General features: G+C 41.5%; 3 protein-coding genes across 6 annotated transcripts; 1 reads left to right on the top strand and 2 right to left on the bottom strand.

Annotated features, from left to right (window-relative positions):
- Positions 1–8396: 8396 nt before the first annotated feature.
- On the bottom strand, positions 8397–14210 carry LOC100700150 (uncharacterized). 3 transcript variants are annotated; one of them, XM_025905569.1, is made up of 4 exons: positions 14000–14203; positions 13810–13877; positions 11708–11926; positions 8397–8793 (listed from the first exon to the last, which is right to left on the bottom strand). In XM_025905569.1, the coding sequence occupies exons 1-4, from the start codon at positions 14026–14028 to the stop codon at positions 8702–8704; spliced, it is 408 nt and encodes a 135-aa protein (XP_025761354.1). In that variant the 5' UTR covers positions 14029–14203; the 3' UTR covers positions 8397–8701. The 3 variants fall into 3 exon arrangements, with proteins under 3 accessions (XP_025761354.1, XP_005464171.1, XP_019210712.1); XM_005464114.4 differs by having other exon boundaries at positions 8397–11926; positions 14000–14209; XM_019355167.2 differs by lacking the exon at positions 13810–13877 and having other exon boundaries at positions 8397–11926; positions 14000–14210.
- A 353-nt stretch (positions 14211–14563) lies between these two features.
- si:ch73-335l21.4 (RING finger protein 186) lies at positions 14564–15817 on the bottom strand. 2 transcript variants are annotated; one of them, XM_025905580.1, is made up of 2 exons: positions 15306–15817; positions 14564–14802 (listed from the first exon to the last, which is right to left on the bottom strand). In XM_025905580.1, the coding sequence occupies exons 1-2, from the start codon at positions 15754–15756 to the stop codon at positions 14744–14746; spliced, it is 510 nt and encodes a 169-aa protein (XP_025761365.1). In that variant the 5' UTR covers positions 15757–15817; the 3' UTR covers positions 14564–14743. The 2 variants fall into 2 exon arrangements, with proteins under 2 accessions (XP_025761365.1, XP_025761364.1); XM_025905579.1 differs by having other exon boundaries at positions 14640–14805; positions 15306–15810.
- A 3239-nt stretch (positions 15818–19056) lies between these two features.
- On the top strand, positions 19057–24040 carry si:ch73-335l21.2 (E3 ubiquitin-protein ligase rnf152-A). The gene is made up of 2 exons (XM_005464116.4): positions 19057–19407; positions 21892–24040. The coding sequence occupies exon 2, from the start codon at positions 21969–21971 to the stop codon at positions 22614–22616; it is 648 nt and encodes a 215-aa protein (XP_005464173.1). The 5' UTR covers positions 19057–19407; positions 21892–21968; the 3' UTR covers positions 22617–24040.
- Positions 24041–25392: the final 1352 nt, after the last annotated feature.

The following is a 25392-nucleotide window of genomic DNA, read 5'->3' as shown; positions in this document are numbered from 1 at the left end:
TGGGTTAATTAAATAAGCTTTCCTCGGCCCGATAAATCCGTGCTCATCTGTCCTTACCGTTGACGCGTGTGGGATCTTGTATCGTCTTCGTCCACAGATGGATGAGTAACTAAACCCAGCCCAGGTGTGATTGCGGGCTGGCAGAAGGAATTAATAGAAATGAGAGCGCGCAGAGACCAGGCATGCACCTGCACACGCTCTCACTTCCCTTTATGAATAAAAATAAGGCTAGTTTAGACAACCATAAGCCTCCAAAGATTAAAATAAGGCACTAAAACCACACCTGAGGATACTGAAACCTACACTGCTGCTTTTTCTTCTGACACTTTAGTTCTCTTTGGCGCTAGTTCACTTTTTGTGCAAATGCATCTCGGAAAATACAGCTGAAAACAGAAGTGTCAGCCAACTGTGGCAACTGTAGGCAAGACGAGTGAAACTCAGTATTTGACTATGAAGAGCTAAAACTGTTTGATTACACGTTTAATACCAGAGATATTTTAATATAAGACAAAGAAGTGCAGTTTCAACAGTTTTTCTACATGATACATGTGTAAAACTACAAACAAAGTTTTTGTTGATTGATGAAAAATTTCTTTGTTTTTTGCCAAAATTTCTATAGTAGTAAAAGACCCAACCCCGACGATTTTTATTTTATTTTTTAATTAAGTTTGTACGTCAGAATTTTACTTAATAGTCCATAATTCTGACTTATAGATGGAAAAAAAGAGAAAAAATCTTTGGCGTAAACAAGCTTCCATACATTTATGCTGCAAAGTTGGGAATTTTAACAGGTAGCTGTAGGGGTATGACTAATTCTTCACACCATTTATACTCAAAAATAAGAAATCTCAACTTCTGAGCCTATTCCACCAGAACATCCCATCAAGTCAGATTTCCAAATCGGAAAGTTGAATCACCCCCACTAACCCTGACTTGACTTGGCCAAGATGGTGGAAGTGCAGGACAAAAGTGGTAAAACTGTAAAACCTGTGCTCCAACTGTTTGTGCATTTGTGATTTGCGAAATAAGCCATATGCTGAGCACTGATTGGGGCTCGATCCGTGACAATGCCGTAGCCTCATTTTTGGATGCAATAAACAAGACATTGAGCTGAGCTGTGTCCGTGTTGGTCAGAGAATTTTAATCTTTAAAAAAAGTGCATGCCAAAGCAACAGGTGGCGCTATGAACATAACCATTTAGAAATGTTGGCCAATCAAAAGCCAACTAATAACAACAAGGTGCACAGTCTGACATCGGAAAAGCAGATAAAGGTGCACGCCTCGGATGTTTTCCTTGTCCACATTTAAATGCAGATCATCCTGACCCTGGAAGGACACTTTTAGAAGCTCGTTCTACAGTGTGGCCTGAAAGGCCGAAACACATCAGAAATGCTACATTTACCAAAATAGTCTAGTACATTATAGTTTCAGTCATTTCTCTGGTCCCATTCAGTGCTTAGGGAATGCTCCCGATTTAGTGAGTGACCTTAAACACTGTCACAAAGAATGTTCCTTTTTCTTTAGAAATCCACAATCAGTGAGATAAAAACGAAGAAGTAAACCATCTTTGTGATGCACTCTGAGGCCCTCAAAGCAGATAAACTCATTCAGATTAATCTCGCTACAGTTAAATAAGACAAGGCGGAAACGCAGAGCATCATAAGGAGAGAATGGACACAGCGGCCATCTGGTAGTAGTGGCGACAGCCAGCGATGATGCCAGGCTCGGCTACGGTGACAGCATCCCTGGCGAAGACAAACGACTGAAAGAGAGCAGAAGACGGATGCTGGATGGGAGCCAAAGCAAGAGGACACAGAGTTCAGTCATAGGGAGGTGCGCTGGCCAAGAGCCAGCGGGTGGACCCGATGTGTCTGAGTGCCAATAATCTCGTCATTGTATATGTGTTCATCATACTGTATCTGTGTTGCAGTTACACAAACACACCTACATGCACCTGCAGGTACACAGCGGTGCAAATACACTCTATAACCCTGCTTGTATAAACATTAGAAATACCTGCAGAGTATCGTGTGAACGAATTCAGTTAAATAACCACAGGAGTCCATATGTGGAACATCGCATGAGCTTTATGTCTGGAATTCCCAGTTGTGTCAGATTTTCACAGAGTACATAAATCCTTTAAAGTGCTTAAGAAAAATGCTTCGGTGAGCTTCCACAGTGATAGCAGATATGATCGACACCACAGAGGGGGAAAAAAGCTACTTAATGGTGCAATTTCTGAGTGCAAGAGTCTATTTTGAACCTCAATATGCACTATATTGCCATAAGTATTCACTCTCCCATCCGAATCACTGAATTCAGGTGTTCCAATCACTTCCATGATCACATGTGTATAAAATTGAGCACCAAGGCACGAACAGTGCCTAAATATTCGTGTTGTTTGCAGTGACAAATCACGCTTCTCCATCTGGCAATCCAGCAGTTTGGGGATGTTCCAACATGGATGCACACCAGTGTGCCAAAGAAAGGACCAAAATGACATGGACGAGCGAGTTTGGTGTGGAAGACATTGACTGGCCTGCACAGAGTCCTGACCTCATCCTGACAGAACACCTTTGGTTTGAATTGGAGCAGAGACTGTGAGCCAGGCGTTCTCATCTAACATCAGTATCTGACCTCACAAATGTGCTTCTGGGAGAATGGTCAAAAATTTCCATAAACACCCCTCCAGGCCAACATTATATTAAACCCTAACGACTAAGAACAGGAAGTCACTCAGGTTCATATGATGAACGTGAAGGGGTGAGGGACAAGCAAATACTTTTGGCAATATAGTGTATGCTCAGTTTTATTGAAGCTAGGATTTGGAAACTTCAGTTTATTATAGGTTAATAATTCCTTCAAGTCCTCAAAAATGATGCAACTGCAAATTAATGGTCCCATGCACTCTAAGGTAAGCACAGATTGCTTGCGTGCTGTACTAGACTACAGTCTGTTTCTGTAAAATCAAGGCTGTTGTAGTTAGTGTTATAATGAATCAAGGAATGGTATGAAATCTGATGTTCAATATATGAACGAAAGCTAAAAGCTCCATCAAGTCTGTAAATGTGAAAATGATTTCCTAAAATAGCTTGGTTTCCAGCCTGCTTTAGAGCATCAACACATCTGCTGAGCGCAGTAAAAACAGGTCTTAAAGCTGTGGAAAGAAAACAGACGCATAAATCTCCCGTCAGATGTACGTCTTTGGCCCTTTGATGAGGCTAAGTGATCTATTTTTATAGGTTTTCATCACTAGTCCCTGGCCTTGCACATCATGTACAGTTCGTACTGCTTGATGCTGGCAACAATACAGGAAGTCTTCCGGTCTTTATGACTTCCTCCATGGTGTGGGCCACAGGAAGCTCGATGAATGTAGGACATGGATGAAGCTTTTGTTCCCGAAGCACATGTGGGAATGGTGATGTGGGCACTACTCCATGCTTCAAGAGTGCTTCCTCAACATTATTCACACTTATTCTGTTGCAGTACTGTGCAAAAGTCTTGAGCCATCCCTCGTTTCTTTATATTCTGCTTCCAAGGAGGCAGATTTTCATGTGGTTTTTTAAAGTGCTCTCAAGCAAAACATCTGAAGGATTTCTGAAATTCATTCCCATGTTGTTTTTCTTTGGACATTGGCTGCTTTTTCACTCATTTTCCATCCAATTTGCTCCAATTTCTTTAATTGAATCTGTCCAGACGTATCAGAAATAGGAAAGAGGAAAAAAAGCGCTTCCTTAAGAAATGGGAAAAAAAAACCAAAACAAGAAAGACCTGACACGGGACCTGAGATATTCATCTTGCTCCTCTGTTGATCTGTTCAGACTCTCATTCTTGCAGAAAGGAAACAGAGAAAAGGCGAAGGTATGCCAGATTACACAGGAACTGGACTGACAATAAGTGGCAACAGGAAGTGATGAGTCCAAGTTTGAAATTTTGGGTTCAGCCTAATTTTTCAGCACAACAGTGATCCCAAAATACTCCCAGTGCACACGATGCCAATACCTGGAGAGCAAAACACAGTGGAAAACTATCAGTCATGGATTGGCCTGGACCTCAACATTATTGAAGCAGTGTGGGATCAGCACGATAGAGAACAGAACAAAAGGCTGAAACATCCAAAGAAGAGCTTTGAATGTCCTTCAAGAAGCCTTTAGAACTATTCCTGAACTATTTAAGGAAATGACAAGAAAGCTTGACTAAGAATGCACTGTATTCATCAGAGGTTAGAAACAGCTGTGCTCTTTTTTCCTTATTCCCCCCTTACAGTTAGCCACAATAAAACATAAATAAGCCAATAAAACCTTTGACTACAGCCAGAAACTACTGCAAGCTGCTTCTCCTAATCCTACAACTTTCCTTTATTTTTCTCCATGTATACATGAGCCTTAGGGAAAGGTTCATCACTGCAGACTCAGTAAAGTACGTTTACACACAGTCATGGTATCCATGTGTGTGGGTCCATCCACTACATGACATCTGAAGCCATCTGAGCCACAAACACCACAGCCGACGCAACCATTTTCTAATGTATTTCCAGTTCCTTTTCCTCACCGCCCCCTCTTTCACATAGTGTACATAGCCAAACAAAAAGCCTTTCTCTGTCTTTCCCTCCCTCCCCTTCCTACTCTCAACACCACCCAGCTCTCACTCTCCCTCTCAGCCGACTCGTGAGAGACCGTTTGCTGTGATTATGGATTTGTCTGGGTTATAGGATGCGTATGAAATTAGCTCTGTCACTCAGGAGCTGGCTGGCTGGTTTGAAAAATGGGGAGGTGGAAACTGTAAAAAACAAAAAGTGCCACATGGAGTGAGTGAGTGAGGGGAAACGAGGGGAAGAAGAAGAAAGGAGGAGGGAAGTAAGGAGGGGCTGCGAGGCCTCAGTGCTTTATTTTCTTTGAAAGCTCCCTGAAAACCACAGACACATGGTACAGAATTCCCCTCACAGTAGAAGTGGGAGGGAGGGCCAGCCTTTGCAAGAAAACACCACACACACACACACACACTGATAGAGAATATTTTAGGCGAGCATAGAAACTTGGAATTGTGTGAACTCGACACACAACACTCAGCTAACACAAAAGGCAGCACAGAAAGAGGGTGACTTTGAAGGAGCCGGCAGGCTCACGCCTTTACATGCCAGCACATGGAAACCTCATAACATCAAACATCATATCACCTTAATACCTCTCAGCTCTATGGGAAAGTGGACAGTCCCACTTTCCACGGGTATTGGTAGAGAGGTGGAGGGGGGTGTTAATCCAATATACAATGTGTTTAACTTTGACTGGCAGATCCCCTCCAAAGAAAAAAAAAACCCTCCCACTTTCTCGTGGCTTTGGGGCCTCTTCCAGGGTGTAGATGGAGGACAAGTGTAGAACTGGAATTTAAGTGGAATACCGAGAGAAGGTGAAGGGTCAGGTGGTGTGAATGGACTTGTGAGGAGCTGTGATCTGGGCTTAGTGTGGGCACAGCGTCCCCGAAAACTGAACACTTGATTGGCTGATCGATAAAGGAAAGGAATGGATTTATAACGATTACCATCTGTGGCAATGATGATAGAAAATCGATCTTTGTGAATTCATTTTACTTAAAAGTCATGTAGTGGGCCAACAGCAGACCCCCAGGATGAGAAGTGCAAAGCCTCTTGACTTTATCACATTAGATAATACAGTGGATGAGCCACGCCATCTAGTGGAACATCTGTGCTCTTGCTGCAAAACTAGATCAGGTCACTCAGTGTGTGCTAACCGTAAATTCACACAGAAGAGTAGCAAGAGAGTGATGACTACATCCTTGTGATTGAAACTAACAAATGTATACTACATCTGCATTTCCTTTACGGTTTAATTCGAGACAAATAGGGTAAATAATGGCGTGTTTTAATGAATTATTCTGTGTACACTTATGAGATGGGTCGATGGAGTTCAAAGAAGCCCCACTTGTGCAAAGGAGGATCAAGTTTTTCCATCTCAGAGACTGGCATGCTGAAAGCGTGAATGTAAGCTCAAAAACAGGAGATGGAAAATCTGTGTCAGCACGCTGAACAGCCACTGCCTGCATGGAAATGAGGACACAAGGAATACAAACCATTTATAAAAAGCCTCAACAATGACCTTGCTCTGTTTTCCCTCTTTCTATTTGACATTATAGAATGCAAATCATTTGCCAAATGACTCAAAGCCAACACTCAAAAAGCCACATTTCACGTCTTCTCGGTCAGAGCTAGAGTAATTCATTGAAAAGGCTGCGTTATCATACATTCCCAGCATGCTGAGTTTTCCAGATCATCCAGAATTCCAGTAAAGCACTCTGCTAGTCATTGCAAATTACTGGTTTAAACAATACTGAAACAAAGAACAGAAACGCAGGAAAGCTGATGCAGCATTAGGAAAATATGTTAAAGCCATTCAGTTCATTTAAATATCTAGACAGGAAATTATACATCAGTAATACCAGGAACAGACTACAGAGCTTTTCTGAACAGACTTTTTTTTTCTTTATTATTTAAACTAGAGCAAGCAGCGTACTTTTGGCATCATTCATAATGTGGATAATAAATATTGCAACATCAGCATACTGCAATCCAGTGGGATCTGGGTGAGTCCTAAACTCCTGCACCTCATGCATTACACCTATCAGTTTAACTGTCGGCACAAAGATGGCTTTATTAGCTTTAGTAACCAGGCAGAAATGTAATGGGTCACATGCCATCACAATTCACAGGTTATTGGTAATGTGTGAAGTACACAAAGAAAGTGATAAGTTTTCTTGTCTTTTCTTGGCTTGCTGTATTGGACAAGCTAGTGAAAATTACAATCCACTGAGAAGTCAGGGAGGCTCACAAACATTCATATTCAGGACAAATGAATCTCATTCAACTCTAAATGAATGTGTTTGAGTTCAGGAGGATTATGAGTGCATGGTCAGTGGTAACCATGGCCATAAAAAGCATGAAAATATGTAATTTCACTGATCATATTACTGATGTTAGCATAACAGTAATAGGAAGGCCCAAACCACAGCTTCCTGATGTGGGGGCCAACCAATAGGATCCCTCCATCTATGATCAAGAACATTTAACAGGGGTGGGCAATGCGCTTTCCCACAGAGCCACCATTAGGGCCTGATTGTAGCAATTACTGTTATCAGTAACTGTTTATAATACAGAGATTAAATTCATATTGAGCAGAAGTTTAGCTTATTGGTTGGGTCATCCACAACAGTCCCCTTGGGAAAATTATGTCCACCGCTGCAGGATCCAAGTGGTATGCAACATGTATAGCAATGCAATATTTCAAACTACCCCATCATTTGGTATTTCTTCATCATTTTGTGTAAAATGTATCATCATCAAGAGTCTTTTGTTAGACTTAGGCTGAATGGTTTGAACTGAATATGTTTTTTCAGTACATCAGGAGCCAGAACTCTGGTGAAGTTCTAAGTAGTGTGCATGAAGGTTATGCAGTGGAAAAAAACAAAAGTTGCTGCAAAAGACAAACGTGAGCCTGATCCATTAGGTGATCATTATTTGCAGCAGCGATTCTTAGGGCTATGGGATGAGCTCATCCATCCTTTGCTGGAGGAGCTAAAATACTATTTAGAACATTTTAAGTCAAAAAGTATTTCTAGCTTTATACTTAAACTTGCTTTGTTAGCATTAAATATCAAAGCTAACTGGTTTTAGGTTAAAGACTAATTGGTCAAATTGAGCTTTTGTTAGCTAAACCTGATCCATTAGCTTTTGTTCTTAGGCTAAGCGGTTCTTGTTCCTAAAGCTAACAAAGTGGGTGTGTGTGGGAAAACCTTACACATTAGTCTTTGAGCCTACAAGTCAGGTTTAGCCACAAAACCTACTTTGTTAGCTGGCACTTAGCCTAGGAACAAAAGCTAATTGGTCATGTTTAGAAACAAAGAGTACTTTGTTAGCTTCAACTATAAAGGCTACTTAATCTTTCATGTTTCCTAGGCCTTGTGCTTTTTGCAACTTTAGTAAAGTCCCAGGCTTTTAAAGTATTGGACATGCTAGCCTAATTATAATAATGACCAGGATGCTCAATATCACCACCCCACTACATGAAAAGGTGAGGACAGATGTTTGAAATATTCTAATTAGATCTCATAATTTCACCAAACTACGGAGACCCTTTATGTAATTAAACACTGAGGTGTTTTCAGAGGGAAGACAGTTTCTGGTTGCAATGATGGTGCATATTTCACATTTTTGAAGCTAAATAAGGGTATTTTTTATTGTCCTAATATTACATCTACTATTACAGTTACATTAATATTAGAGGTATTTATAGTGTTTATCCTTAAACCTCTGCAGATCACTGTCCAGTTATCTTTGTTGCTGGGCACTTATAACATAAAACAAAGTCAATTATAACAAAACACAGTAAATTATAAGCCTTTTAATTTGTATAGTAATATTTTTTTAATACATATACAACAGCCCATGTTCTTATTTCAAGAAACAGAGTTACAAACAACTTCCTGAAAAACTAATGATAAGAAAGAAAATTCATGGAGGACTAAGGACTATGAGCAGAGATGGAATGGTGCAGCACATACAGAGGAGCATCACAGCAGATATACAGACAAGAAACAGAACTGCTCATCTCAACGATGCTCTTTCTGCCAGCAGACATTAGGATTTACACAGCTGCTCTTCACAAATCTGGCATTTAAACATCTGCGCATTTTAGAAAATTGGCTCTTTTTGCTCCATTTCCAAGGTGAGAAGGCCGATCAGCCCGTTGCACGCATAAATCCAGTTTAAATCTTCAGCAGGCGCTAAGAATGTAAACAAAAGGAAACAGACTGTCACTGTTTAAAGCCGATATCAGGAGCTATAAACTTCACTAACAAAAGTACCCTTGAACGTAAACACGGTTTAATCAGCCATTTATAGCTCAGCCCTTGTAATAGTATATCCATCAGCTCAGTCATGTTGTTTAGAAATGTTTGTTGGCACAGAAACACAGTCATGTGTACTTTTCCAGCTTTTATTGGAACTGTTCCAGCATTTTTATTGTTTTGTTATTTGGGTGAGGCAGGTTCACTGACTTAAAGGAAACATTTTCAGTAGAAATTCGTAGGTACTCCAACTCTTGCAAATCTTTTGTAAATGCCTGACTTCCTACTAAACTTGATAAAACTTCAGAGCCACCATTTCCGTTTTCCTCATTATCTGGAAAGAAATCTGGTTTTTTTCGGTCATGATCAGCTTTTTTGCTTTTATCCCCCTTGTTTTTCTCTGCACTGCTGAAATCCCCTATCTCATCTTCAGTATTTTCCTCAGAGCTCTTGGTCATGTTTTTTCCACTGTACTCATCATCAGAGTTTAAACTCGAACGGTTCATCGCTTTCTGTTGCTCGGTCGGAACGGTCACGTTTGGAAAATTATCCATATCAGTTGGCGTCTCAGGCAATTCTGTTGTTTCCATGACCCCACTGAACGAAGCACTTCCAAGAACATCGGTGTAAGTGACAGCTTTAACTTCGGCGGGGCGCTTGGGCAGCCTGACTATGGCCACAGTGTGATTGGTGAATGTCGAATCACCAAGCTTTTTGCCGTTTCTGTGTCTTGCCTTCACGTGTTTGGCTCTCACGGAGCGGCTGGTGGAGGTGTGGAGCAGGGTTGCCTTCATCTCAGCAGGTTTGCTTTGGTTGGGTGTCCTTAGCTCTGATGTTTGCTTTGATGCAAATGTGAGGCGCCCCGCTGACCTCAAATAAGCTGAGGAGACTATGTAAGATGCTGATGCTGGATCTTGCATCGGGAATTGCCACCATATTTTGTTGCGAGCCTGTGCGGCTGTGTTTTTTAAGGACTTGAATCTCCGGAAAGTGTAGGGTCTGCTGCTGTTTTTATCAGGTAAGACTGATACAGAATCCTCTGCTGTCTTTAAATATGGTTTAAGGTCAGCACTGCTCAACTCCTTTGGAGTCCGTGTTGATGTATTGCTGCTGCCTGGCTCAGTTTGATTGGAAATTCTGAAGCTTCTTGGTTCTGAGGTCTGTCGACTTCCGACTTTAATACCATCAAGATCCTGCTGGAGTCTGGCAGATTTGTCCGGTCCTTGAACTGAAGGTTTGGCTCCCTCGAGTGGTCGAGAGTCGGATCTTTTTGGAGCTTTTGTTATTTTGTAGGTTCTGAATTGTCTGTAGTTGAGGTTTCTGTCCACACCAGGGTCACTTTTAGGCGTCAGTACTTGCATAAACCCTGATAAAAACAGTGTGGGTGTTGTGACTGGGATTAAGGTGCTGGGTGAAGGTGAAGAATAAACTACAGGGTTTTTCTCCAACTTTACCGGTGGTGTTGTAGTAGTAGCAGATCCTCCTCTTTGGCCAAAACTGTACCTCGGGAGCAGAGCGAGGTAAAAGTTTGACATTTTAAACTTATAATGCTTCATGTTATCAAAGCTGTACTGTTTGGAGTTGGGCTGTTCTTTAAAGGTGAGAGCGGGCGGCTTCTTTACAGCTTGCCACACAGGATTTCTAAACTCTTTGAAGCCAAAGATACTTTTTGTGTCCCCTCCTGGTTTTTGGATTTGTACCAAATCCCTTGTAGTTGTATTGACTTTGCTGACTGAAAGAGGTTCCTCGCTTCTGGTGGCATACCCATGTGTGGAATAAATGTGAGGTGAAGGGGAAAAACTTGCCATATTCTTCATTTTTACTGGAGCAAGATGGAGATCGGAAGATTGTTTTGTGATGTGAGGAGGAAGAAGTAAGCTGGAGATGGGTCTTTTTAAATCTTTGTGCATCTGTTCATCATTCTGAGCCGCACTAGTGTGATGATATGGCAGATTGGAAGTAATTTGCTTGGTTGTATCTTTTGTGTTATAATACCTGGATCCAAATCTGCTGGCAGCTGGTACATCAGAGGGCCTTTGATTATCTGACGTAATGACAGCATTGCTTAGTCCACTTAAAGCCTCTCGTCCATCTCCCACAACTCTATTAACTGAGGTCTCAGGGCCCTTGAAAAGATACGCTTGCATCTTTTTGTGTCTTTGTGTTTGACTGTTGCTCATTGAGTCTCGCCCATGGGGGGAATCTGTGATGGATGATGTCAGTTTTTCTGCGCTTGGGTTTGTTTTAATAACGGGGGTGTTTGAGCCATTGCTGATTGATGTTGCATGAGGAGCCAGATGACTTGTAGAGCTGAGAAAATTGCTTGATTGACTCCCACTCCATGTACTCTGTGCCCCAACTGCAGGAGATTCATTTGTCTCTTTATGGTCACTGTAACGCCCCCTTGGAGTTTCCCAATAACCACTCGTCTGGGATGAAGAAAGAGAAAAATAAAATGGGTTTCCAGAAGATTTATCTTCATCCATCCTCGAAGAATCAGTCTTTGCAACTTGTCCTCTGCTGTAAGGTTTTGGAATATATTTCTGGTCCCAAATTTTTGAAAAAAACAAGCTTTGGTGACTGCCAGCTTTTTCTGGAGGTGGTTTTCTAATGATCATTGAGTGGGAATTATAAAAATTTCCAATTGGGGCTTCTTTCTGAGTGAGAGCAGGGTCATTCTCTCTGGACCTCCATCTCTCTGCGCTTTGTCCTCGGTGCTGGGGAGAGGATCTGCTAGTTAAAAAGCTGCTTGCTGGCCTGGCTCCATCTGTTCTATGGCCTCTCTGCACTTTTATTATTCTCACTCGAGACTGCCTTCTTTCTGGGCTGTTTTGACCGTCATTGTAAATACCTTGTGTAATCTGTAAAGGTTTTGATTGCAGATCAATGATTGACGTAGTCCTTCTATAATTTCCACTCGTCTCAGTTTCGTCATCAGTTCCAGTGTGAAGTCCAGTTTCTGTTGACAGCAGACCAGTAGAGGCGGGACGATGTTGGCTATACGGAGTGTAAAGTTGTCTCCAGGCATTGTACATCGCTCCATTTTGCTTCTGAGTTGCTGTGTAACTGGCTGAAAGTGAAAACAGATAGCAAATTATAAACTAAACTATTTTACATATCATATAGCCTGGCAATTGGATGACTGATAATTCTAGCAGGTTTAAAGCCTGTGTTATGTCTCTTTGAAAGAGGTCCGATGACCTATGATTGCCAAAGTTTCACATAATGAGGACATTGTATCTACAAGTAATCCCTTTGGAAGCTTGGGTTTCAAGCTGCTTTAGATTCTCAGTTTCAGGCTTTTTCCCTCTCATTACACTGTTAAAATTTGATAAGTAGACTTATAAGTAGCCACTGTCTTTTCTTTTGCTCTTGCTATAGAGCTCTTAGCATTGGCAATCAGGCAAACACCCAGATATTCAAGGAATTACAAATGGTACGAAACAACATAAAGTTTTATTGTATGCTGATGATATCCTACCCTCTCTTTTAATGCTAGCAAGGAAAGCCATGGTGAAGTGGATTGGCAAGGATCTTCACTACATTTCTATGTGGAAATCTCAGAGGTTGTGAATGTGGAAAAGCTTGGCCACTGTATCAGTGAACATATGGGAACATCTGAGAGTTGATTATAATTTGGATTTAAATAGATGACATGGGCAATTGGCACATCTTTGGATTGAAGGACATGGATTATATTCATATATTAGTTGTTTTATGAACTACCATGCAAGTGCAGGATATTGTCCAAATGTATTACTGATGTCAGATCTTCTCTTATCTTTTGTGCCAGTTTAGCAGCGTCTCATCTCTTTGGCATAGTTTATTTTTTTGCTTTCGTTTGTTTACTTTTTTTTGAAAATGTAATAAAAAGAACAAAGTTACGCAAACTTTTCACCCCATGTACCAAAAATGAGAGCTTCACAGGATATTAAACTGAATACATTTGATATAACCTTAGTTTTATATAGAACCAATATGATTTAACTGACATCTTAACTACGACACTTACAGCAAGTTATTATTTTCTACAGGAGTCTAAGTCACAGTGACCTGTTAAAATCTTTGCTCTGGAAACCAAGTCAAACATCCACAAGAAGAACAATCTAAACACAACATAACTGAAACACTGAACACAACACCACAGAATTAAAGATGGGAAGCTAAACAATCTTGTTACTGCAAATGTTTTTTCATAATTATTAAATGAATCATGTTTGCGCCACTATATTTAATAAATAAACATTAGCTAAATGCACCGATTCAAATTAAATCAGGATATTGTTTGGCATTTATAGAGTTTGTGCCAGTGAGATCATCTGCTGCTATGCATTCATCTGCTATTCAATCCTTCTGTTTGCAAGAGGAATCAAATCAGAAGAAATTTAGCCTTTAGAGGGCGCTCAAACAGTTTCAGAAAGTGGATGAACTTGGCAGCCTGCACCATGGTCCTGTGACTTGTGAGTCATGCAAAACTCTCTGGCATCTTAGATTAAAAACGGATCCCTGACTGTAACATTGTTATTTCATCATCTTCCCTTATATGATACAAGATTACTGTTGCTGAAGATGAAATGTTTTTCTTCCCTCGCGGCAGATGGCTGCCGCCCCCCCCCCGCCTGAAAACCCCAACAATCATCAGATTGTTGGGGTTTTCTCTCTATTATTGCAGGAGTTTTACCTTTACAATTTAAAGTGACTTGAGGGGACGGTTGTTGTGATTTGATACTTTATAAATAAAAAAAAATGGAATGAAATTGATCTCATTAAAATAAGATCCTTATCTAAATGACCTGGAAACTGTTTGTGACATCCCTGACATGCCTGATAAAAGTGAGTTCTGCCATCATTAACACCATCAGCTTTGTTGAAATAAATACTATGACTCTCCAGCTAACACGTGCACAGCAACACCCCCACAACAGCCATTAGGTTGAGCATGCTTGGGCTCACCTCTCGCAGAATCTGGGCACACAATAAACAGCACGATGGCTGCACAGATCGGCACAAACACAAGGAGTCTGGAGAGATAAAAATACACCCAAACGCGCAGTTTCAACAGAACTGAACTGTCATCACAATTGCTTTTCAGATGTTGTATCTGCATGTACAAAAAATTCCCACTAAATACTGTGCCGTTTACCTCGGGTGAGGAGCAAAGTTGCTGAACATGATCAGCAACTTTTATCCAGGTTTATACGACTGGTAAAAGCTGCAGCAGCGCCGTTAGTCGGTATCTTTTACTTGAACCATGTAGGGACCTTGCAGCTCTGCTGGTGCTTGTCAGCCTGATTGGAGGCAATACAGTTCACCTGGCCTCAGGTGACCAACTTCCTGGAGCTATGAGCAAAGGGCTATTTGTTTTTTTTCCCTGACTTCAGCGAATTTTATGTAAAACATTAATTTTCCTTTTTTATCTACACTCCTTTTTCTTTTGAAAGGCCGTACATTTCACCTCTAATTTACTTATCAGCTTTTAATTATGACAATAATAAATTCAAACTTTTTTTAATCAAAAGGCTAATCACTAAAAATCCACAGAAAGCTTCAAACTGAGTTTTTAAAAAATATGTTTATTTTTTTTAAATATTAAATACTTTCTTGAAAACACACACACACACACACACACACACACACACACACAAAAAAAACATAAATATCAAAACAGTTGCATCTGTACATAAGTGGGCCTGAAAAAGGCTGCTTTGGCATCACAGTTTTCTACATTTTCTCTCTCATTTGAGGGCAAAAGCTACACGGCGGCGAAACAAGGAAACAAAACATTCACAGTGTCCACATGGCTTTATCATCATCTCCATCGCCATCAAGTCCATTTTAAGATGATTCTTCACTTGTACTGCACTACTCTGGGGCCATAAAGGGCTGCTCAAAACATGTGGCAGGACATCATGGCGAGGGCCCTCAGGTCTTCACTGGTCATGCAGTCTTCTGAAAGAAAGAGAGAGCACATTAGAAAACAATGAACAACTTAATTTAGTGTGATGTGCTGGGAACTGCAGGAGCTAATAAGATGATGTAACTGTTGCACTGAGGTTTAGATCATCTTTTTTAGGGGAACCTCCCTAAAGTCAAAGGACTTTGTTATTGAATAGATACATCTGCCAGTTCTTACAAAAGGTACCGAAGAAAGTGTGATCAAACCAAACTATAATGTGACTAAGTTTCCATCTCTTTACAGCACTAATCATTTACTTCAAATAAAAAGTAGGCTATTATTTTGCTTTTAGATCCTATAGCAGTTGGATTATTCATGTGAACTTTTTTCCTTAAGATTTCAGAATAAAATCACCAAATTGATACAGACTAAAGATTTTTAGATGATATTTTGACAGTCTTACAGCCTGAACCCTCCCTGGTTTCAGTGATACTTAATCAAGCACAAATCTACCTGTGAAAGTATAATAAACCACAATCAGGGTCTCTCTTACCTTCTCTTCTCTGCTGGCCCTTGCCGCTTATCGCCTGCCAAACTTTCTTCAAAGACCGCCGGAATCTCCCGCCTCCTGTGCCCTCGGAAGACTCGCTCTCCTCGGCTGGAGTCTCGGGAGCTGTCGCTTCCTCCTCGTCGCCTCGAACCTGATCGTCCACCTCGGGCTCGTTGAGGAGTCCCGCAGCCGTCAGCCGCTCCAGTGCGCTCTCGTCCACCCTCAGCTCGGCTCGGATCTTCCCATGATCGGAGATGGATGTGATGTGTCGGCACAGCGGGCATACGATCAACCTGCCAGCCTCCAGATGCGCCTCTCCGGGTCCCAGGGGACGGGACAGGGCCAAGAGGCAGCTCTCGCAGAAGCTGTGCTTGCACTGGAGCTCCCGGGGACACCGCCGACCCGCGTTGTAGGTCTGGTAACAAACCCCGCACTCGAGTTCCTCTGCGCACATGTCGTTTTCTGATGCTGTCGATTCGTCCTTAAAGTTTGAATGAATCAGAAAGCGACTCACTCTCAGCTTTATTCAAACTGCACCGAGAGAGGCGGGGCTTGGACATCCTGCCGGAAACCAGCCCTTCTGATCCAACTAAACACGGCCGATGAGTCACAAGCTCCACACGTGATGTAACGATACTGAGCTGACAATGACGCCCTGAGAAGTGATTCCAAAACTTACAAACACGCACACCCAGCTACAGTAACACAGTAACAAGTGTGTATCTACACAGTGTATCCACATTAAACACACAGAGTTTGTTTTCATTCCTGAATCTCTCCTTATCTCTCACACACTCCTCTATCACTGTGCAGTACATGACAGGCAGGAGGGCAAGATACAACAAGTCAAGCTCTGTGTAGACTTTTCTAATAGCCCTAGGAAGTTATCTTCAGAGATCAGAGAAATGTCTTTCACATATCAGATTAGGCTTTTCCTTCTTATCTGCCTCTACACACTACATTAACCAAACACACACTTCACCTTCATAAACACTGAGGTTGTGTATGTGTGTATATGCGTGGGTGACGTCAGCTCTTCCCTCTCCACAGTAATCCCCCAAACAAAACTCCTCCTATCAGATAATCCAGCCCTAACTCCTAACTCCTTTCATGGTGATTTCCGCTGCGCCACAGTCTCAGCCAAAAATCACAAACCCAGAACCTCTCCTGTTCTCTCCGTTTGTGTGTTTCCTCGTGTGAGTCTTTTGTTCTCTTTGTTCTTTTTATGCCATCCCACTTTTCCCCTCTGCATTGATCTTACTGTACAGGGTATAATTATGTAACGCACTAGGTCTCTTTAATCTTAAAACTCAAAGGAAAACGGGGTCATATCCTGTGAAGTATTTAGTTTAGTTTTTGTTTTTTTTTGGTTTTTTTAGAAAAAGAGTGTTTGGGTTTTTTGTGATGTGTATGTATGTGAAGCACTTTCCAACTGTTTAACCACAGTCATTATAAGAGGCACACAGAACTCATACTGAGATGTTATGACTAATGTTTCAAGTCAACAAACCTAACCAGGAGTGATGCTCACTGATGCAAATCAGCTGGTCACATCAGCAACTTGATGCATTTAGGCATGTAAACATGATCAAAATGAGATACACCTGCCATGGCTGAGATCCTTTGTGGTGAGCAGGACACTCCTAAGGACATTTTACGACACTGTGGTGGTGTCTGTTATTTTCTATGCTGTGGTCTGTTGGAGTGGTGGAATGGCTGGGAGGGACAGGGAGGAGGGCCAGCTCTGTCCTGGACTGTCCGTTGAAGTCCATCGAGCAGGTTGGGGAGGAGAGGATGTTGTCTAAGCTAACATCCATCATGGACAACATCTCCCACCCCCTGCATGAGACTGTACGAGCACTGAGCAGCTCGTTCAGCAGTGGACTTTTACACCCACAGTGTAGGAAGGAGCGCTACCGCAGGTCATTCTTACCAGCAGCTGTCAGACTATAATGCAGCTTAACATCCTTTGGTCATCTTACTCACCAGCTTGTTTGTTTACTGTACATTTTATACATAGCTCTGTAGATTTTATACATATCTCCGTACAATTTTTCTATACATATTCTGTACATTGTTTCCATGTATATACCTGTATATACGAACTTTGGTTGCTTATGTTTATAGGAACACCTTGTGTCTTCCTTTTATATTTTATTTTCCCTTGCTGTAAGAGTAACACCGAAATTTCTCATCGGTGGGATAATAAAGGTCTATTCTATTCTATGTAAACTGGAGCTGCCAGGGATCGAACCACCAACCTTCTGAATGGTAGGCCTGGTCTACCTCCTGATCTACAACCAGACTCACATAATGGATGTGCGGCTGACCAATCTGCAGCATCTGTGTGATGCTGTCATGTGAATATAAAGCAAAATCTCTGAGGCATATTTCCAGCAGCTTGTTGTTGCTGTGACGTGAAGAATTAAGGCAAATATAAAGGCAAAATGGGCTCTAACTGGCTTGCTCATGTCTACCTGAGAAGTAGGGCACGGGTGTCAATAATTACAAGGGCTTTCTGAATCTTGCACAGCGAACCTTTAAACACAAACAAACTACTGCCAACGTCAAAGAACACAAGGGACAGACCTCAGGTGGGTTACATGTCTGTTTCACTTGCTGTTTACGCTTCAGTAAAAGTTTAAAGTTTTATTTGTCATATACAGGAAACAGCAGCACACACTTTATTCCCGTTAAGCAAAGCTAAGTGAACAGGTACCTTTAAAGTAATATAACGATAAACTAAATAGCAGGTCAGATCACTTAGATCAACATGGGTGTGTAAAATAATCAGTGAAAAAACCCTTTAAGAACAATAGTTAAGATTTTTAGATACGATTTTCCTGAAGTTACAAGTTAAACTGTCTACTGTGAAAATTCTCCACCTGAGCTGTTGCAGGTTTCTAAGCTGGTCAGCAGGATCTTGGTAATGCTAAAGAAAAAGGAATCAGCTGTCACTTAAAAACCAGTGACGGTCTTTGCATGGAGCCTGCATCTCATATTTTTTTGTCGCTGTATTAATTACAAAGGTGTAAAAACAATACACCTTCCAAACCAATACCAAAGTTCCTCTGTATGTGAGGAAACTTCTATGATCTGATGATCAGTTTCTCCATTTGAAGAGCAGGAGAGGTGGCCACCGAATGATTCAAGGAGTCTGAAAACGTATGAACAGCCTTCACAGTCACCAGATCTCAACCTGGCTGAACAATTGTGAGAGATTTTTGACCCATTTGCTCTCCCCCGCCATCATCGAAGCTTCAAATGAGGGATTATCTTTTAGGGAAATGGCGTTTCATCCCTCTGGTAGAATTCCCAACACTTGAAGCTGATCTGGTGGCCCAGAACCTTTCTGAAGCACACTATGTTGATTCTTTCTTCAGTCTGTCACCTGCCTATATGACAAATGAAACAGTTTCTGGTTACTGCTGTCGCAGGTAATAAAACACCCCTCCAAAATCCATACTATAAGCCATATAAAGCAAAAAAAAGCAGCACAAGTGGGAGACAAGCAGTCCTGCTACTGACCCAACTTCTGATCACCTGTTAATAATTGACCTGTTTTAAGTTTCAGAGATCATCTTTCCTGCTCTGAGCACAGATTAACTGTGCAACTCTGCAGTTTATATATATATATATATATACACACACACACACACACACAAGAAGCAAGGATGTTTAATAATTACAGCCTAAGCCATACTTTCTATTTTAAAACCTCAACATGCTGACTGTGTGGAAGCATAATAACATGATACGCAAACGGAGTAGTGCAAGTCATGATCGAGAGACACCAATCTGTCATTTTCTGTCTTTTGTGTCCTGGTTACCTTTACATCACTGAGGGTTTAATTACTGCTCAGCAAGCCACACAGGTGCCTCACTGGGGACCAGACGGGTAAAATCAGGTGAGACTAGGCGAAAACAAAAGGTTGCCAGTCAGCTGAGCTCAGATATTATAAACTCGCCCGGTTAATGTGCACCGTAATGAGAACAGATCTGTACCAACATGAGAGAAACTGCGTGTGCCTGTGAAGAAGAAGGCACTGGTCTTGTAGGTGGGAAACAAAGTGTCCTTGGATGAGAGGGAAGCGGAGCGCAGTGGGTAAGTGACTCTCTGATCTATTTTACATTTGTGATGATGGAGCACTGCCAGTTACTCTGTGTTCAGTCCCAGCAGGTCCGCTGGCCTAGAAAAAAGTACACTTAAGTATGCATAGCTGTCTTCCACAGGTCGCTTTCATTCACTAAAATGCTTAGTTTGGCTCTAAAAGTCGACTTTCTGTTCTCATTGCATGAATGTGCTGATGACTTATTGAAGAAAGGCTTTCAGGTTGCCATGGACCGATACAAAGGGGACCCTGTGTGCTAAGCAACAGTCCCCCACTGAGTGTGTGTGGCTTGCCTCGCCATTGTCCCGTGTGAGACACAAATATAGAAAAGCAAAGCATCAGTAAAGCTACACAAATCTACTGATCCCTTTCATAAATCCCAGATCAAATGACAACAACAAACGTTACAGACTGTAAACGGTCTTGTTCCTTGAAGTGGATGTATTGTGTATCTCCTTGTATCGTTTTTGTGGTATATACAGTGCAGTGGGAAAGTCTTGACTGTTCCATGATTGCTTTAAATTTTGATTCCAAGGATCCAGAGTTCTCGTAATTTTTAAAGTCGACTTGAGCAGTAGTTCTCCACAATTTCCAAGGGTCATGTTCAGTCCAGTCCTTATACCTAACCATTTCCAGAGAAGTGGTTTTTGTATTAACCACTTAACATTCACCTGTGAACCACTCAAGCCTAAAACGTACCTAACTCGAGGGATGAACGATTTTTTTGTCCAAACATAACAGAAAACTTAGGAAAGAACTTTGTTAATATAACCTGTCACATACATTTATTTAGTTAAATCTATGAAAATTCCAAAGATAGTTTGACAGACATAAAATGGTATGTTTTTACCAACAAAGTGAGGCTCAAAGGCTATCAGCCCAAAGCTTTGCATATTTCAGCATGGTGTGCAGTGTGGCCTCAAAAAATGTGAGGAAACTGGGCAAAAGAAGAAGCAGCAGGCCTAAAACAAACTATCTACAGCAGATGAATAATTTCTGAAAAGAAGAAATAGGAAAAAGTCCCACAAAGACATGACACAAGACCTGAGAGATGCATGTGACCCTTCATCTTATCCGTCTACTGTTCACTGAAGCCTCATCAGAAATGGTCTCAGTGGAAGGCTGACTGTCAAGAAGCCATTCTTAAGGAAAGGAAAAGGAAAGGCTGAAGTATGCCAAATTACAAAATTTACATTTAAATTGTATTTACTGGTACATCAGCAACTTTCTACATCCACCTGTATAACACGGTGGAGGACAATCCTTAAACAAGCCTGGAAAACTACTCTTGGTAGCTCCTTAAAGAAATGACCAGTGTCTGCCTTGTATTCTTTATTCTTATGTATTCTACTCTTGGCTCTGTGTGATGTCAAAGACAGGGGTTATCTTTATATCTGAAGCCACCACTCACCTGCTGTTAAAACCTTCTGTTTATTACAAACAACCAATCAGAAGAAAGCTGCCCTAACGAGAGAGGCACTGAAAATGGGTTGTTGTAGTCAGAGGAAGAACAGTGGGGCTATACTTAAGTATAAGAAAAAAAGCCTTATTTAAAATATAAATTATGCAAAGCTACTGTAGTAGAATCCAAGAGTCAGAAACAGTGGAAATGAACATAACAGTTGACCTAAATCTGACTTCTGGCAGCAGCTTCTCATTGCAGACAATGATATCAATCTTCACATCTATGACAGGAAAGCAAAGCAGGGCATTTCCCAAAAAGTCTTCTTCCCGTAAACATTTTATTTGACTCTAACACAACCACGGCGTTAAAATGCCGGGCTGCTGTGTTAATTCAACACACCTTTTGAAAAGAGTCTTTGTGTTAGAGATCCACTTAATTGATTTAAAATTACACTTTCAGAAGGTAGAAGAAAGCAGGAAAAAGCCAGCTAACAAAAACACTGGGTCTTACATCACCCTGAGTTAGTCCTAGTTCAGTATGACATCACTCAGTAAATAAATAATGGCTTCTGGCACAGTACACGCAATCTGTTAGCAACCCAAACGCCTTCCCCTAAGAGCCTCCAAATACAGTAAATCTGATACCAACATTTCTTATGTTTTCTTAATTTTTTTTAAATCAGCTGCTTTGAATGACTGAAGTGGAACAAGCCTGAGCTGGGAAAAGACGACGTGCTCTGACAAACACGCACACACCCACCCACTAAAAAAGGAGAAATCTCAGAGTGACTGATTACTTCCTTTCCCGACTATTTTGTATATTTTCTCAGACTGCGTGTGTGTCTGTGCTATCTAGCACGCACTCTAGGGCAGAGGTGATTGTGAGTAAGTGAGGGGGATGGTGGATGCTGGATGTGTGAGCGGTTAAATGGATGAATGCTATGACTCATGGGCCGTGGAATCTGTTCATGAAAGTTAAAGAAACAAAACATCTTTGGGAGAGCAGATCCTGATGTTTCTCTCTCACAGAAAGTCGACATGAAGTTTATGTTGATCCTGTTTTCTCTCTACAGAGTTAAACATCTTTAGCTAAAAGCTCATCCCCGACTTGCCTCTCGCCGGTTCTTCTACATCCACCCACTCCCACACCATGTCAGGGCATGTTGCCCCAGTGCCCCAGCAGGGGGATCCCGCTGCTGCTTCCGTGCCCAGCCGTGGCTCCGGTCCAGGGGAACCCATGGATGTGGAATGCCCCATCTGCTACCAGGAGTACAACCGCTACAACAAATGCCCCCGGATGTTGGAGTGTCTCCACGTTTTTTGCACCGAATGCCTCCAGAGGATCCAGCTCTGCCCCCCCGACACCCACAGCCCACAAGCTGTTCCTTGCCCTCTCTGCCGCCATCTGACCCCACTGGAAACCGGGGATGCCCTCACCTTACCCTGCAACTCCCGCATCCTGTCCTGGCTGCCCCCCGTGGCCTTCCACCTGCCCATGACTGTGACCTCGCGGATGGCTACAGTCACCCAGAGAGTGGTGCTCTCCATGGAGGGCAACAGCAACAGGGACACCCGCTTCATCATCTTACCCACCGTCAGCCTGCGGGTGCAGCAGATGCACCCTGACACGCCTTATGGCACAGCGCCTGGCCTGGTGGGCGAAGAGGAAATCATACAGCAGAGCAAGAAGACGCTGTTTTGTGTGCAGATCCTGGCTGTGATCTTCTGGGTGCTGTTTGTGATCACCTGTGTGTTCGGGGTGGTGTTTGGGCCACATTTCCTGAACAGGAAATTTTAGAGTTACAGAAACTGTTTGCAAGTCTTTTTCTATTAACATGTTTTTTCACAAGGGGTTGCTCCAGAAGACAGTTCTGCGTACGGGATTTGATATATTTTTTTGTGTTACAGTGGATACTCTTCCTGACACAACTCCAAAGAGCTTTGTGTCTCCTCCTGATCTCGAACTGGTGAGCTGTCACATGCAAACTACTACACTAGAGTTCACTCCTTAAATGTATCCTTACTGAATGCCTTCAGTAGAGATTTTTAATCAATGATAGCTTGATAAAGCGTGCCCCCTAGTGGTTAATATGGAAACAAACAAACCCTGAGGTTTCTTTAATCGTTCTCATCATACTTATTATGTTTGATTATAATATTTTGCAGCAGCTGACTCTGCTGCCAAAGAATAAAATAAATGAGGTCCTCAGTCCTTTACTTTGTGCAGGGTGTACATGTTTGGAAATCAGTGAAAGTGGCCTAACTTTAATAATCTACATGTGAACGCACATGTATGTATTTCATCAGTGTGCACTCATTTCTCTCACCTGTGATGTAAACTACAGCAAACGTAGTTTGCTGAACACTTCTGCCCCATTATGGATATTTAGAACAATTTTCATGGTAAGTGATAGTAATTTCTCTGTGCTTAATATGTTGGTATTATGTTTTGTGGAGTTGTAATTATTACATTTGTAATAGCCAGATTAAATGTTTCATTAGCTGTAATAATGATATTTAACAGTGCTAAGTACGTTTTTGTATTCCTACTGGATTTCTCTGTGGTGTGTTTGTGTGTGTGTTAAACTTTTTTTTGTGTGTGAACCTTATGTCTTGCCATTTTGTAGTTAATCCTTTTCACGATAAATCTGACTTTGAATTGGATCATTAACATCTAAGGTGTAGAAGGATGGAAACAGGGAGCTAAATTTTGTGCCCTTAAGTTATAAATAAAGATGAGAAATAAGATGTGTGAAGACCAAGGGGTGGGGTGGGGTGGGGGTAGGAGGTAGGGGGTTAGAAGGAAATGAGTATTGAGGTGAGAGTAGTAAATTTTAAATATAGGGACTATGACTGTTAACAAAATCAGAGAAGCAAGATTGAGATGGTTTGGACATGTGGACAGAGGACAAAGGAGGATGGAGCTGGAGCTGCCAGGCTGGAGGAGAAGAGGAAGAATGGAAAAGGATGTATTGAAGGAGGTCATGTAGAGGGTTGGTGGGACAGAAGAGGCGATAGCCAAAAGAAGATGATTAGCAGTGAATAAAAACATGAGTACACATGAGTTTCTTTTTAACCTGTGGCTAGGCAAACATTGTGCTGATATTTATTAGCTTCTTGTTTTGAAACATGAAATATGCTCTATGTTAATAAAATGCTCACGCTATGCACTGTATTCTTCTGTTTGACACTGACACCCTATTAAACATTCAGTTTGCCCCATTAGTGCCTTTTGTCACCCAGTGTACAGGTTTCAGTTCATTTCAAGGGTATCTGTGGCTCAGGTGTGGGTCAGCAACCAATCAGAGGGTCAAAAAACTGATCAATTACCAAAAAGTGATTTTAGGTATTTTCCAAAAAGTTATTGCGGGAATTTAAACTATTATAAATGAGTTGTTGGCCTATAATTTGCCAAAAAATATGTCAAAGATGTCTGTCATGAATGATGTCATGACATTCTGAGTCAGAAAGAACATTCCTATAACTAAAAGGTGCAAAGAAGCTGCAGTCAGTTTTTGGCAGAGTTACTGTTATATAGCTTTTATTTATCCGGGTGCAAAGTCTCATTGACATTAAAAATGTCGTTTTTAAGATCACAATTCTATAAAGATACTTCATGTGGCCAAAAAGGCCGGGAGTCATTGTAATGTAGACACAATAACGCAGATTCATAAAGACACTTGAAAAATAGGTAATTTCTTAATTTTATATATAACCCTTTCATAAACCCAGTTCACTATAGTCTATTTACCAACTTAAATAACGATTTTAGACACAAAAACACACAGAAACATGGGAAATCACTTTCTGGCACAAAACCACCAGTTCAAGTGTCAAGGTTACCCTTTTGCATCCATGTTAATGTTAGAGAAAATGGTGCTTAGGGACATATAAAAGCACTTTATGAATGTGTGTGACTGGGTGAATGAAGGCTTGCAGTAAGAAAGCCTTTTGAGTGTTTAAACTGAGTAGATAGGCGCTATTTAAGCACAAGTCCATTTACCATTTACAGTCTTGAAGTTTAATGCTCCATACTATTTAACAAACTGATGGAAATAAAAGCTCATTATTTAAAATGTTAGACTAAAAAAATATATATATTAAAAGAAATATTCAGAAAAATATATGAACGTGAACAGGCTGTAAATATATAGTATAAAATACCATTAGAGACGCTTTATTTATATATGTAAGAATACAAATACTACAGGGTCGGGGGGGTCTGGTTGGGAAGGGTACGTAAAAAAAGAAGGGGGTACGTCTTTACGTCACACGCCGCGTTGGCTCGCAACAAGTGGTGAAAAGTTTTCAGACCCCCCCTCCCCTGTATGTTTTTGTTGGGGGAAAAGTTGTTGGGAGTTAGGTCGTGTGAATGTAGCTTTCCCGTATTTTTTTCCTCGCCTCTCGGTAGCAGTGGGAATGCGAGTTTTTACTCCAGGGAAGTCGAGCTTTCGAGCAGGGTTTTTCCTCCCTACGTCCTCCGGCTCGGACCGAAAATCTCGGTGGCCCTCATCGTTTCACCTCTGCCGTCTCGTTAGCCACCTAAGCTAGCTCCGCCGCCAGCTAACTGCCCC

The sequence above is a fragment of the Oreochromis niloticus genome, linkage group LG3, assembly GCF_001858045.2.
Source record: "Oreochromis niloticus isolate F11D_XX linkage group LG3, O_niloticus_UMD_NMBU, whole genome shotgun sequence".
Classification (NCBI taxonomy): Eukaryota; Metazoa; Chordata; class Actinopteri; order Cichliformes; family Cichlidae; genus Oreochromis; species Oreochromis niloticus.
This window is presented reverse-complemented; position numbering and strand designations above follow the sequence as displayed.